The sequence below is a fragment of the Crinia signifera genome, chromosome 11, assembly GCF_055691185.1.
Source record: "Crinia signifera chromosome 11, ASM5569118v1, whole genome shotgun sequence".
Lineage (NCBI taxonomy): Eukaryota > Metazoa > Chordata > Amphibia > Anura > Myobatrachidae > Crinia > Crinia signifera.
Window position 1 is genome coordinate 94379508 of NC_139227.1, and position 14521 is coordinate 94394028.

Consider the following 14521-nt stretch of genomic DNA (forward strand, 5'->3'; position numbering starts at 1 on the left):
GTGGTACATATACTGTAATAAACAAGCAACTCAAAACACTATACCCCGTTAAACTACTTGTGGCAGGCAGAAGTACAGTTTACTAAACACTTAATATATGTTTTAAAACACGTGGCTTTCACTTATTGTACTCCGGGTTCAGCGCTAGCACTTCCCGAACCCCGCACCGCCGCGGACTCGGCCTATCCAGCAATAGAAACAAATAAATACTTCCACCCTTTTGCTGGTATAGGTCGGGTCGCACGCCTGGTACTGAGTTCTGGAATGTGGAGCGGACGGACGAGCCCTCAATTGTTAATGGCGATTAAATATGACCAGAGAGACAATAAGTGAAAAGCGCAGGTTACGTAATAAGTCCGCAACCTGCGTACCCTTTATACCTAACTACATGCGAACAAAACGTAGCGCAGCGTAGCGTACCTTTGATTGTATATTGTACACCAAGAACCAATACCTTAATAAGAGATTCCTTCGCAGTAATTTGTCTCTAATCTGCGAATATACCTTTAAGGACAGTGTCCGTAATATACCTTTATCGCTAAATGCGAATAACAGACACAAACCACAGTATAGAAGTAAGGAGATAAGAACTCCATAAAAAGGTTGTATTTAAGTCCCTAATGGACAAAAGGGGGGTTACAGGAATAGAAAATACAGGTTTAACAAGTGATACAATATGCTAACAATGAATACTAAACAGGCTCTGCTAAGGGGAAAGAATACAGATACAAGACACAACCAGCCAATCAATACAATAAGGATAAATACCGTTAATGCAACCGTTACCCGTCTCATTAAATATGCGAAGCGCAGTCCGGTCAGAGCTCACTATCGTTCAGGGCTGAACTATAGTCCGGTAGACAGTCAGGGAAAGGTAGATGTGCCGAAGAGACTTTGGCTGCTCTGGGTCGCCTATCTTATAGGGTCAGAAAGGGGAGGTCAAAGGCCGTTCTCATTGGTCAGAGGTCGTATGTCAGGTCAGCTGTGATTGGGGGGTAAGATGATACACCTGGTTTGGCTAGGTCCAGGGGAGTGAACTTTAAGAGTCCTTTGTTTGGTGGTTTCGGCGTCAGCAGTGATAAGAACTGGTTTCATCTAGATTCCTTTGTTACATTCTTTCAACAGAAACTGTCCCTGGAATATGGATTATGTCCATAACTGTCGAGCCGTGTATATTGTGAAATATTCGCAATGACCGGAATACTACGCATAAGAAACGGAACGGAACGGTACTAAACATGATACAGACAGATGTATGCAGGGCTAACTAAGCTATGTGTGGCGTTCTAAACCTTTAACTATATTTTATTTAGTGTCAGTATGTTATTATGAATTTATGTGTGATAGTATGGCTACTCTTCTGGTCCACTTTGTCACACATACTCGGGTATGGAAACTTTATTTGCGCAACTCTGCGAACCAAAATGGCGGCCATACTATCCTAAAATGGCGTGTGTGTAACTCGACTTCCATAGCACACAGACTGGAACTACGTGGGACGGTCAGAGAGAAAGCCATGGATTAAAGGTATGTGCTAGTGCACCACCAGCAGTGCAGGGACGCCAGCCACTGGTGACACTAATTGCACCATCACCAGCTATCAGTGTGACTTATCCTCAAACCCCCCCCCCCTGGACTTTCATTTCATTCATCCGCTAGAGGGAACCTCCAGGACATTATTACATGGTTCTTCCCTCCCCTATTCTTAACTAAAGGCATGCAATTCTGTGAACATTAAAACAGTTATTGCACACATTCGCCCCGATTGTTTTACCTCTTGTTACCTAGTCAGCCAGGCTGCAGACACCTCTTCAGGTGCAACAGTGAGCCGACAACCACCCCCCATTTTTTTTTCCCTCCCCCCCCCCCCCCCCAGCTTCTTTGGCACATTTAACCCAATACCTGCCACTTTGCAGAATATTGTTGTTTTTTTCTTGCTTTATTCAATAAACCATTTGTTATACACATCAACGTCTAGACAGCCTTTCTCTCACCGCACAACAGGCAAAGCGCAGGTCTCCAGACACCCCTGTATTTATCCATTATTGCCAAGAGGGTGGCCTCCCTCTTTTACTGGAGCCCCGCAGCTGAAAAACAGATCACCCCCAGAGAGCGCCAAACCCACCAACCTTTTTTATGTATGGAAGTATGCCTCAAGGGAAAGTATGGAGGTGAGGTCTTAGAAGTTCTGCAGCAGCCACCTGCATTAAGTACAACAAGGATTGTCACAGAATTCCTTGATATTTTGATAGGCAGACTTGGTGGCACCCCCCCAGATCCCGGCGCCCTAGGCAGCTGCCTTAAGTTGCCTAGTGGTAAAGCCGGCCCTGCATATATACATTATATCCCCATACATGTATGTGTGCCGTGTGCTCCTGCGATATACTCATATACATTATATATACATTATCCCCATACATGTATGTGTGCCTGTGTAAATGTTGTATACCCATATACATTATATATACATTATCCCCATGCATGTATGTGTGCCTGTATACATGCTGTATACCCATATACATTTTATATACACATTATTCCCATACACGTATGTGTGCCTGTATACATGCTGTATACCCATATACATTATATATACACATTATCCCCATACATGTACAGTATGTGTGCCTGTGTACATGCTGTATACCCATATACATTATATATACGTTATACCCATTGTGTACCTGGGGGAAGGGGCCACGTGTCCTCATGCTGTATACCCATATACATTATATATACGTTATACCCATTGTGTACCTGTATATATAAATATACAAGATGAAACAGTGCGCAGAGGTCAAAGAGTCTTTTTTAAAGGGAAATACAAGTCCCAGTGGTGAATGTCCCGAGTTTGAAATGGACCAAGTGTTTCACGATTCCACACCTATTTCAAATCTTTATAACACTTCGCTTATTGATAAGCTGGCAGCTCCACATAACACCCCAAAGGCTCTCCTCGATCCAACAGGTGAATTGATTCTAAAATGAAAGATGTGGGGGCTCCAATAGTGCAATTACCACTTTTTAAAATTGATTTTTATTGATAAGACATAGTATAGGACAATGGATGGGGTCACGTACCAAAAACAGCAGCTCTCAAAAGCCGCAGGTTTGACAACATAGAACAATGCACAGCACTTAGCAAGTGTTGGAACGGTTACAATCTCTCCAGCTCCACGTTCACGCCGGCGCTAGGTCATGACCCTAGGCGTTTCATCACGGAGGACTCAGAAGTCCTCCGTGACGAAACGCGTAGGGGCGTGGCCTATGGCGATCACAATCAGAGTCATTCTCTCACAGGTTTTTTACTAAATCATCTGATCTTACATGCTGCTTGAAAGATCAAAAGATTTATTAAAAGATCATTAGGAATACACAAGATAAACCTTTGGTGAAAATGTGCGCTTGCCTGAATGGTAAATGTAAGCTCACATGTTAAGATCGCTGATCTTCCTAGTGTGTGGGCACCTTTAGATTGGATTTCAGCCCCCCCCATCTTTCCCGTGGTGTCTGCAGGATCTGTAACCTACTTCTATATGTGTTGTGTAACAGTCATAAGACGTCTCCTGGGGATATCAGTCTTATTGGTGAGTCACACGCCTCATCTCCGTCATCTGCGGCTCACATGTCTGGATGAGCCTTCGGCTGCATTCCTTCTTCTTCTCCACTCATGGGATAAGCAGTGGGTCACGAGAAAGGGCCACCAAGTAAAATACAGGTTGTGTAACAGCTATCGGGATGGCCACATGTGGCATCAGTGGAAGGCCGATGCACATTCCTGATCGCCTACACATGTGTGGGAAATGTACAGGACATGCGTGTGCTGATATCACACCTCCAGAAAGAACCACAGAGAACTTTGAGGTCCAGAATCAGCCATTTGGGATAAAAGTTCCTGCTCACTGCGATGTCTAACGCTTCAGAGCCTTATTTCCGGCTGCTCGCAGGTGAGGTCCCGGGATACGCCTCATATATGTTAGCAGGAACATTCATATATTTGTGTAAGTTCCAAACAGTGCACATCTGACACATGGAGGAGATGTTCCAAGCACTATGCAGTACCAGTGGCAGCTCCTACCTCTTTCGGGGAGGTGGGCTGTCTCTGGCCACAGGCACCGCCCTCCCCCTGTCACCGCCGCCGTTGCCTCTTCCCATCCCTGGCGCCTGTCCTATGATGACAGGCGCCGGGACTGGCGCAGGCGCAGTACAAACATATGTACTGCGCATGCGGCCAGCTTCTATGGGCTGCTTCGGCAGCAGCCCATAGAAGTAATTATGGTCCCGGTGCCTGTACAATATAAGTTACAGGAATCGGGACCAGTGCGTGCGCAGTATCAATATAGGTACTGCGTATTTGCCATTTTTGCCCGGCAGCCCGCAACAAGCGTCCCTGAGGGAGGTAACACCTCCCAATGGGACTGCCTTTGTGACTGGCAGATCAGACTTCCAATAGGAAGTAACTGCCAGTCACAGTGAAGCCAGAGCAGTCTCATAGACTGCATCTGGCTTCACAACAGCGGCGGATTTTACCTGGGGGGGGGGGCTGCAGCCCTGCAGCCCATAGGTAAAAACCGCCACTGGTCAGTACTAGTACAGGAATTACCGCTGCCTTGTAGGATTGCCTGTGCAGGTAGAGTGAGCTGTAGTAAAGCAGTTAGTCTGTATATCTGTGCCGGGTGGGAAGTGAAGACGTTCTTCATCCCCTGGAGATGCCAATGGCTGGGTAGATTGTGGAGGTGATAGCAGATCCTTATGATACCTACAGTATAGAGTCCTAGACTTTTTCTATATCCCCCATCCTGCTGGAGGTGATGCTAATTGTACAAGTGGAGGCACTTCAGGGATTATGTTACGCTCTATTTATTTATTTATTTATTAACAGTTTCTTATATAGCGCATACAAATTCCGCAGCGCTGTACAGAGCATAGTTATGAGCAAACACAAAACAAAATTACATTACAAGACAGTTGAGGACAAGTACATGGTTAATACAGATAGTTGCATCAGGGGACAGGACACTGAAGCAAGTATCAGGGTGGCAGTGGTTTATATATTCTAAGAAAGGCACATGAGGGGAGAGGGCCCTGCCCGTGAGAGCTTACATTCTAAAGGGGAGGGTCTATGTGGTAACGCAGACATGGAAGAGTGGTGCATTACTACGTTCCCTTCTTATTTGCCTCCCCTGGGGCAGACAATCGCCCTGGAGAGTCCCCAGAGGAAAGGTTTGAGTGGAAGCAGAGACTCTGTGCCCGAAGTTCAGCTCAGATTTGGCAGTTTCAGAACACAGAGATTGTATTTAGAAACAAAGGCACTCTCAGGGGACTTTAAAGTAAAACTTATCGTATGGATCTTATGGATAGTAATTTTCAGTTGCTGATGATGTTATATATAACTAGAGGTTCAGGAGTTCCTGCTGGTTTCTGCTGAAAAGTACTCCTACTTGAGCATAAGTGAATCTAGAAATATGATAGCGGGTGGTCCCAGATTCAACTATTCACGTTGAAGGGACCCTGCCCATCGAAACAGCACGGCAAAAAGGGGCGTGGTCTCACAAAGGGGCGTGACATTACACAACTGATCTGGTGCAGACCCCCTCTGCTCTGGTGGCTGGTACAGGCCACCTCTGATCTGGTGGATGCAGGCCACCTCTGATATGGTGGATGGTGCAGGCCACCTCTGATCTGGTGGATGGTGCAGGCCACCTCTGATCTGGCGGCTGGTGCAGCAGGCCACCTCTGATCTGGCGGCTGGTGCAGGCCACCTCTGCTCTGGTGGCTGGTGCAGGCCACCTCTGCTCTGGTGGCTGGTGCAGGCCACCTCTGCTCTGGTGGCTGGTGCAGGCCACCTCTGCTCTGGTGGCTGGTGCAGGCCACCTCTGCTCTGGTGGCTGGTGCAGGCCACCTCTGCTCTGGTGGCTGGTGCAGACCACCTCTGCTCTGGTGGCTGGTGCAGGCCACCTCTGCTCTGGTGGCTGGTGCAGGCCACCTCTGCTCTGGTGGCTGGTGCAGACCACCTCTGCTCTGGTGGCTGGTGCAGACCCCCTCTGCTCTGGGGGCAGGTGCAGACCCACTCTGCTCTGGCGGCTGGTGCAGACCCACTCTGCTCTGGCGGCTGCTGCAGACCCCCTCTGCTCTGGCGGCTGCTGCAGACCCCCTCTGCTCTGGCGGCTGGTGCAGACCCCCTCTGCTCTGGCGTCTGGTGCAGACCCCCTCTGCTCTGGCGGCTGGTGCAGACCCCCTCTGCTCTGGCGGCTGGTGCAGACCCCCTCTGCTCTGGCGGCTGGTGCAGACCCCCTCTGCTCTGGCGGCTGGTGCAGACCCCCTCTGCTCTGGCGGCTGGTGCAGGCCACCTCTGCTCTGGTGGCTGGTGCAGACCACCAGCTGTCTATGATGGGTAATACAGATCTGGCAGTGGATATAGATTGCACAGTTGTGTGATACCATGCTCTTATCATGTCATATACCCAGTACCCAGTATCCCCTGGTAAGCTGCAGAGCCATGGCCGGGCTCTCTAGACCTTGGTAGTACTGGGCTGCCTCATACTGCCAATCTCCGAGGCCTCCTGTGGCTCCCGCCAGACCCTTAATGGTGAAATCCCTGGAATGAGTGGCATCTAGAAATGATGGATGGATGGCATTCTCACTTTAGGTTCAGCCTTTAACGTCATAATTTACCAAATGTCTCTTATTATCCAGGCAGTGTCCCGAACTATTACCCAAACAGCTTCATGTGCCCGCGAGATGTCCCCAAGCACAAGGAGAGCGCTTTCTCAGCTACCGGAGACGTGGATCGCCATGACAGCGCTGTTGAAGATAACGTGTCACAGGTGAGGGGTTGTATAATGGCAGCAAGTACAAGTAATGAGGAGACGATAAATGTGATGTCACCTTCTGCAATGTGACGTTACCTAGTACCATTTCCTGTCACTACTGCAATGAGATTCAATCCCGAGACCTGATTATTATTAAGTGTTATTTATAAGTGACCATAAGTGTTTCGCAGTGCCGTGCAAAGGGCACACACTACAGCAATAAATAAAATATCTGCTGGAAATTGGCTGCATACAATGCAGAAACACACTACTGGCACAATCCCCTGTTCTATCGATGCCTCGGTTGAGTGATCAGGAAATTGGACAATCTGTATTTGCCGATTGAGACCCAAAAATGCTCAAAATTGTAGAGTCAATGATTTCTCGGCATCTCGGAATCGCCCCTTAGTTGTATGGCTCACACTAGCCTTTAAGAATCTGTCAAATGGCAGCAGCAGAGAGTATTTCTGCATGTTGAACAGACAATTTCAGGCAAAAGTCCTCAAATAGTAGGAATTATTCTGGTACATTGTAGTAACTATTTGTAATACCACTTTCAGACATTCGACCCAGCAATCGCCTTGCATTTTGAGTGCCAGGTGCAGTCTGACCCCCTTTCACACTGAGCAGCAAATTACCTGGTTAAAAATGCCAACCCGGTAATTTGCTGAATTACACGGGTATTTCTTTAGTGTAAAAGGGTCAACCCAGGTCTCCTATCCTGGTAATACCCCTTTCAGACATGCGTGCCGGGACATTTTGTATGGCTTGTGTAAAGCAACCCCGTCTACTGTCGAATCAGGCCCTGAGTGATGGCTGGGGAACAGACCAGGCTCCTGTATGGAGCTGGATGGAAAATATACCCTGAGGTTCAGTATTGCTGCTGTATTTGTAGCTTTGGCACCTCCAGCGCCTGCACCAAACTGTGATTTCAGACACAGCAGACTTTTGCAAATAATACTCAGGCGCCATCTTGTGTACAGACACCTCCATTACCTGCATCTCAGATCCCCCGCTTACATACCAAGATGCAACACCAGGGACATGAGCAGCCCCATTGTGTCTCCACTAAGAGGCCTGGGCCGTAATGATATCTCAGTGGCTGATAAAGGACACATGCAGAAAACCAGGCAACACGTCTGCACCCGCCATCGCTAATGAATCTCTGCATATGCGTAGTGCGGCTGTAACACATGTGCAGTGGGCAAAGCTCGCCCCCAAATGTCCGTCAACAGCATTGCATCCAGCACGGAATCAGGCCCATGCCGCATTACGTCGCACCTTTCTCTGTCCTCTGAGCTTTTAGGGACTGATTCAGGGTTGAAGTTGTGTTTTCAAACGAAAGCGATGTGGCCCAATGTGGACTTTTGCGGGGAGATACTGGGTCATCCCCATCTGTGTCACATCTCATTTGTGGCGTAACCAGCGGCAATGTAGTCTACAGGGCAAAATTAATTGTGGCCACATTATTCATGTTCCACTGCGTTTCCAGCTGGTGCCAGTTCTTGGTCCTGAACTCAGAATAGCCCCTCAGCCATCAGGGCTTCTGAGAGGTCGGTCTTCTTGATTGCAAATAATATAAAGACATTTCCTTGTTATATTGGGGAATATGGTGACATCACAAGTGACAAAAAATTTGATTTCAGATGAGAAACTTCTACCAGAGGACGCTGAACGAAGCTGAGCGGCAGAGACTGTGTGAAAACATCGCCTCGCACCTGAAGGACGCTCAGATCTTTATTCAGGATAGAGCAGTAAGTGACGTTCAGTAACTCCAAACTACATATCTCATATGTTCCTCTATGCAAATGGGAATACACCCTTTGTGATGTCATGGGAATACACTCTTTGTGATGTCATCTGATAAAGCACAAAACATCCTCAGGGAGGAGAACCATTAGCATGCTTGTTCTCCGCTACTTCCCCATCCCATCCCTGGACCCAGACTCTGCAGTCAGTAACGGTAACATACTGCATGCTGGCTGAAGGGCACTGTGGTGATAAATGATCTCCTGTAAGATTGCCACCTTCCTCCATTACACTAAGGGGCCAGCAATCTAATAGGGCTACAGTATATATAATGTCGGTCCCATCTGGTGACACAGATATTGATAAATCCAGTAAAGTCAGCGGTTCTCAAACTGTGGGTCCTGACCCGTAAGTGGGTCCCGACCTTCTCAGCATGGGGTCCCGACTCCATGTTGCTGACCATCAGGCTGATGACTTTTCGAATCTCAGTCAGTGATTCAAGGAGTATGATAAATCTGTTGAATTGTCTGTTATTTTAGACTCCTCCCATCATTTTGTGCCTCCACAATGCTGCCATGTCTGTGCTGTCTGCTGTCTACATATGTGATGTGATGACCTTCTGCAGTAACTTGCTGGGGTCCCGCAATTATTTTTATTGTCTGATGGGGTCCCAGAGCAAAATAGTTTGAGGACCGCTGAGTAAAGTCATCCTGGGATGATCTGTAGCATAAATCCGTTGACTGTCTCTCCCACAAGTCTGTTTGCTTTATATTCTGGGCAAACGTTCCAGTAATTGCCCAATCACAGAATAGTTAAGGACAAACCTGCTTGATAATGATTAATGAGAAGGAAAAAAACTCAGAAATGTTGCTGGGTAAACAAGAAATGGGACCCTACTCCTCCTGATATACTCTGTGCTGCTGGGGACACTACTCCTCCTGATATAATGTGTGCTGCTGGGGACACTACTCCTCCTGATATAGTCTGTGCTGCTGGGGACCCTGCTCCTCCCAATATATATCTCTCAGTCTGTGGCCTTCTGCTGCCTCCATTCCCCCTCCTCACATCATGTCACTGTCCCTGTCACATGCAGCCCTGTCCTCACTGACACATCACTCATATCCTGTTATACTCTGTGCTGCTGGGGTACTCTGCTCCTTCCACTATATAACTCTCAGTCTGTGGCTTCCTGCTGCCTCCATTCCCCTCCTCACATCATGTCACTGCCCCTGTCACATGCAGCCCTGTCCTCACTGACACATCACTCATATCCTGATATACTCTGTGCTGTTGGGGTACTCTGCTCCTTCCACTATATAACTCTCAGTCTGTGGCTTCCTGCTGCCTCACATCATGTCACTGCCCCTGTCACATGCAGCCCTGTCCTCACTGACACATCACTCCTCCTGATAAACTCTGTGCTGCTGGGGACCCTGCTCCTCCCACTATATAACTCTCAGTCTGTCCTTCTAGTACAGTGATGGAGAGCCTTGTAACTAAACATCTCAGCATGCTTAAACTGTTGCAGGGCATGCTGGGATGTGTAGTTCAACAACAGCTGGAGTGCCAAGGCTCTCCATCACTGTTCTAGTGTGTACCCATCTTAAAACCCTATACACACATCGTTAATGACCCACTCCCTTGCCTGAACATGCACAGATGAGGAAGGTCCTTGTTACTGACACCCATGCTGCAGTTGCCTCGCTCCCCCCATCGCTTCCCCTGCCATCGCTCCCTTCCAGCCGGCATTGGCAAGTGTGTATGGATTTGCTGATGCTGGCACCCCTGCTGCTGCGAATATCGGCATCGGTGGGGATCATCTAGTGCAGGGATTCTGAAAATCTGTCCCCAGGTCACCCAGCAGGTGCACAGGTGCATTCATTACTCATTGACATATTTTAAAAGATCCACAGATGAAGCTAATTATTTCACTTGTGATTCTGTGAATAGATCTGCAAAGCATGCACTGTGTGGGGTCCTGAGGACCGAGGGGAAGATTTATGAAGCTATGGCGGGCAAGATGTTCATACATCTTGTCAGTCTCCCCTCCTGCTTCGCCTCGCTAATAAGGCGAAGCAGGAAGTGTTAACGCGCCGCTATAATACATCAACCCCCGAGTTTGAGAACCTGTGGTCTAGTGTGTATGGGGCTTAAGGTTGTAAGATTGTCATTGAAGGATTCCTTAGTGTCACAGTGCCACCTACAGGCTATAATATGGTATTACAGTCTCTGTTTCATGCATCCTAATCCTTTCTTAATTCCCAGGTGAAAAACTTCAGAGACGTGGATCCAGATTTTGGGGGCCGCATCCAAACCCTACTGGACAAACACAACGCGTCCGCCGGGAAGAAGGTACAGCAGCTTCTATAGGATAAAGCAACAACTGCACATAAAGTGATATTTGTGAACTGATTGGTGGTTTCCGTGGGGATATACAATGAGATTTCCCTTGTGATGTTCACACTTCCCAACATTGGAAGAGACGCAGGGGCAGATTTACCACGCGGTGGTGGGACTATGTAAAAACCGGACCCGGACTAAACCCCGGACCGTCGGACCGGACATCAAAATCTGCAGTCCAGAGCTTGTAGTGTCCGGTCCCGGGGGTGTCTTGTCCGGGGGTGTCCTGTTCAGGGGGCTGCCTGTGACACCTGGTTTTGATGTCCGGTCCCGTGTTCTTTTCCTGGTCCGGTTTTTACCCATACCCCGCGGTGGCTGCTCCCACATGGACTCTGGTTCCTGGTCCGTGACCCCTCTGAACATGTGACGCGGGCAGCCGCAGGGCATGCTGGGAGGGACCCGATTGCATAGGCTTCTATTGGATAACACCAGCTATAGCTCATACTTGCCTACCTGACCCTCTCCTTCAGGGAGAAAATGCTCTGTTCCTGGACTTCCCTGGTAATGTAGGATTGCCATTACCTGTGGGGAGCTGGGTAGTTGATAAGAAAGGTGTCACCACAGGTGATGGCAATCCTACATTACCAGGGAAGCCCAGGAACAGAGCATTTTCTCCCTGAAGGAGAGGGTCAGGTAGACAGCCATGCTATAGCTTCACCCTCCAAATTGGAGCCCTGGCGTCTGTACTTTAGTACATTTGGAAATGCGCATTTCTCCTCTAGCACATCCCACCAATCTCTCACCTGTGTACAAGCAGCCATATCGTGTGAAGGACTGGAGCACTGGTTCTTAAATGGTGTCCTCAAGATACCAAACAGTCCAGGTTTTTATGATATCCAGGCTTAGGCACAGGTGAATTAATTAGTACCTAAGTCAGTTTCATTATCCCAACACCGGACACTGCAGTCCTCAGGTAGGGTGGAGGGATGGTACCCATGTAGCAGGACACTACAGTCCTCCGGTAGGGTGGAGGGATAGTACCCATGTAGCAGAACGTTGCAGTCTTCTGATAGGTGACGAGATGGTACCCATGTAGCGGACACCGCAGTCCTCGGGTAGGGTGGAGGGATGGTAGCCATGTAGCAGGATGTTGCATTCCTCCGGTAGGGTGGCGGGACGGTACCCATGTAGCAGGACACCGCAGTCCTCAGGTAGGGTGGCGGGATGATACCCATGTAGCAGGACACTACAGTCCTCCGGTAGGGTGGAGGGATAGGACCAATGTAGCAGGACGTTGCAGTCCTCTGGTAGGGTGACGGGAGTGGTACCCATGTAGCAGGACACCGCAGTCCTCCGGTAGGGTGGCAGGACGGTACTCCTGTATAGGAACACTGCAGTCCTCTGTTAGAGTGGAGGGATGGTACCCATGTAGCAGGACACCGCAGTCCTCAGGTAGGGTGGCGGGATGATACCCATGTAGCAGGACACTACAGTCCTCCGGTAGGGTGGAGGGATAGGACCAATGTAGCAGGACGTTGCAGTCCTCTGGTAGGGTGACGGAGTGGTACCCATGTAGCAGGACACCGCAGTCCTCCGGTAGGGTGGCAGGACGGTACTCCTGTATAGGAACACTGCAGTCCTCTGGTAGAGTGGAGGGATGGTACCCATGTAGCAGGACACCGCTGTCCCCCGGTAGGGTGGAGGGATGGAACCCATGTAGCAGGACTCTGCAGTCCTCAGGTAAGGTAGCGGGATAGTAGTTATGTAGCAGGACGTTTGCAGTCCTCAGGTAGGGTGGCGGGATAGTACCCACGTAGCAGGACTGTCCAGCCTGGTTATGAGATATAAAGTGATGTAAGATTATGAGGCCATACAGAGCTGCCCAGACAAACTGTGGCCCCCCAGAGGCCATTCCAGGAGGTGCGATCACACTCCTTTTGGGAAAAGAATGAAGAATACCAGATGATGGCTCCTGAGGGGCCCGGTAAGCTGTGGATCGGTCCACTTCTCCTGCACAGCTTGCTGGGCAATGACAGGATTAGATGATCAGTACAACCTGTCCAGTCTGCACCCCTGAGGCCATATACTGTACATTACCCACTGGATGGCTACAATGATGGGTGGAGTCTGTCACAGGTACAGGTGTGATTGGAGCATTACCCACACAACCAGGAACTGATACTCTGTGCAGAAGCCCTGCAGGTGAAGGTCGCTAATGTTAACACAGCTTCCATATGGGGTCACGCAGTGTTAGTAATGCGCTATACAGTATATTAGGGTATATAATGTGCGGCTGATTGCCATTTATTGACTTTTGTTTCTCGCTGTCATTTAGGAGCCTCTGCACAGTTACACTCAGTGTGTATGTCCCTACGCAAAGTGACGGACAGGAAACGCGACGGGCGGCTTCCGATAAACCGTAACCCTGCAATGCTGGAAGAATTGTTTCATTGCTTATGCTGCGATTTCTGGCTCTTCAGTTGTTGTGGAACTACAAGACCCAGAATGTCCTTCTGAGCTGCACATTGTTCAACTGCATTTGCTTTGATTGCTTATTGTTTTATTGGCTGCAGGGAAATGTAATAGGGTCCGAGGTTGCGGGGGGTGCAGGATTTTGCCTGAGTCTTTTTAAAGCAGCAGACATAAGCAATCTCAGCCGAAATTCCAGACCCCCGCAAACTCGGACCTTATTACAATTCCCTGCATTACCAAATGTAAAAACCTTGTGGAGAGGTTCAGGGTTTAGTATGAGATAGAAAGTTATAAAAATGTGCAGCAAATAAACATTAGTGTGAAAGCGACACCTGCAGGCTGTGTGTGGTAGTGCAGGTCTTCCAAAAGAAAAATATTAAAACCCATTGTTTTATTGCTTTTTTTGATAGACAAAGCCAGTGACCAGTGATGTGATATGACTGATGTAGAAAATAAAAGTATATTTCATGATCGTGTTGCATACTTGTCGTGCTTGTGGATGTACTAAATGTTTCTTTTATACTTTAACATTTAATTCTAGCAGGACTGCATGGAAACGATGTGTCTGCCAACACTGACACCATACATACTACAGACTATATCATATGCCGACTGCAAAGTGATGGACACTCGGGGGGGGGGGGGGGGGGGATTATATAAAAACTATGCAAGAAATAAGGTGGAGAAGTTGTGTGCAGTAACCAATCAGCTTATACCAGAGTTGCCTAGCGCTGTCCATACAATGATACAATGACAGCTGGCCGCTATCGGCAACACCACACACACACACACACACACACACACAGATATTACACATACACACGCACACACAGAAACTACATAGATATTACACACACAGATATTACAGACACATTACACAGACACACAGAAACTACACACACTACACAGAAACACAGATATTACACACACTACACCAAGGTTGAAAGGGTCAAAAGGTCGGCAGGGTCTAAAGATTGACAGGTAAAAGGTCAACATGCTTAAAAGGTCGATATGGAAAAAGGTTGACATGAGTTTTTAAGGTTTTTAGGGTGCCTATATCGACATAGGTCGACATGGACACTATCTAAGTGTACCGCGTCCCCTCGCATGGCTCGCTGCGCTGGGCACACTATTTTATTCTCCCTCCA

General features: G+C 48.4%; 1 protein-coding gene across 5 annotated transcripts in view; it reads left to right on the forward strand.

Moving 5' to 3' along the window:
- The window catches only part of LOC146044981 (catalase-like), a 56858-nt gene extending 43014 nt beyond the window's left edge, over positions 1 to 13844 (forward strand). For all 5 annotated transcript variants that reach the window (XM_083163661.1, XM_083163663.1, XM_083163662.1 and 2 more), the window contains exons 10-13: positions 6697 to 6827; positions 8459 to 8566; positions 10827 to 10913; positions 13237 to 13844. In XM_083163661.1, coding sequence (XP_083019787.1) covers positions 6697 to 6827; positions 8459 to 8566; positions 10827 to 10913; positions 13237 to 13284 — 374 coding nt within the window. In that variant the 3' untranslated portion in view covers positions 13285 to 13844. The remainder of the gene's footprint in view (positions 1 to 6696; positions 6828 to 8458; positions 8567 to 10826; positions 10914 to 13236) is intronic.
- Positions 13845 to 14521: the final 677 nt, after the last annotated feature.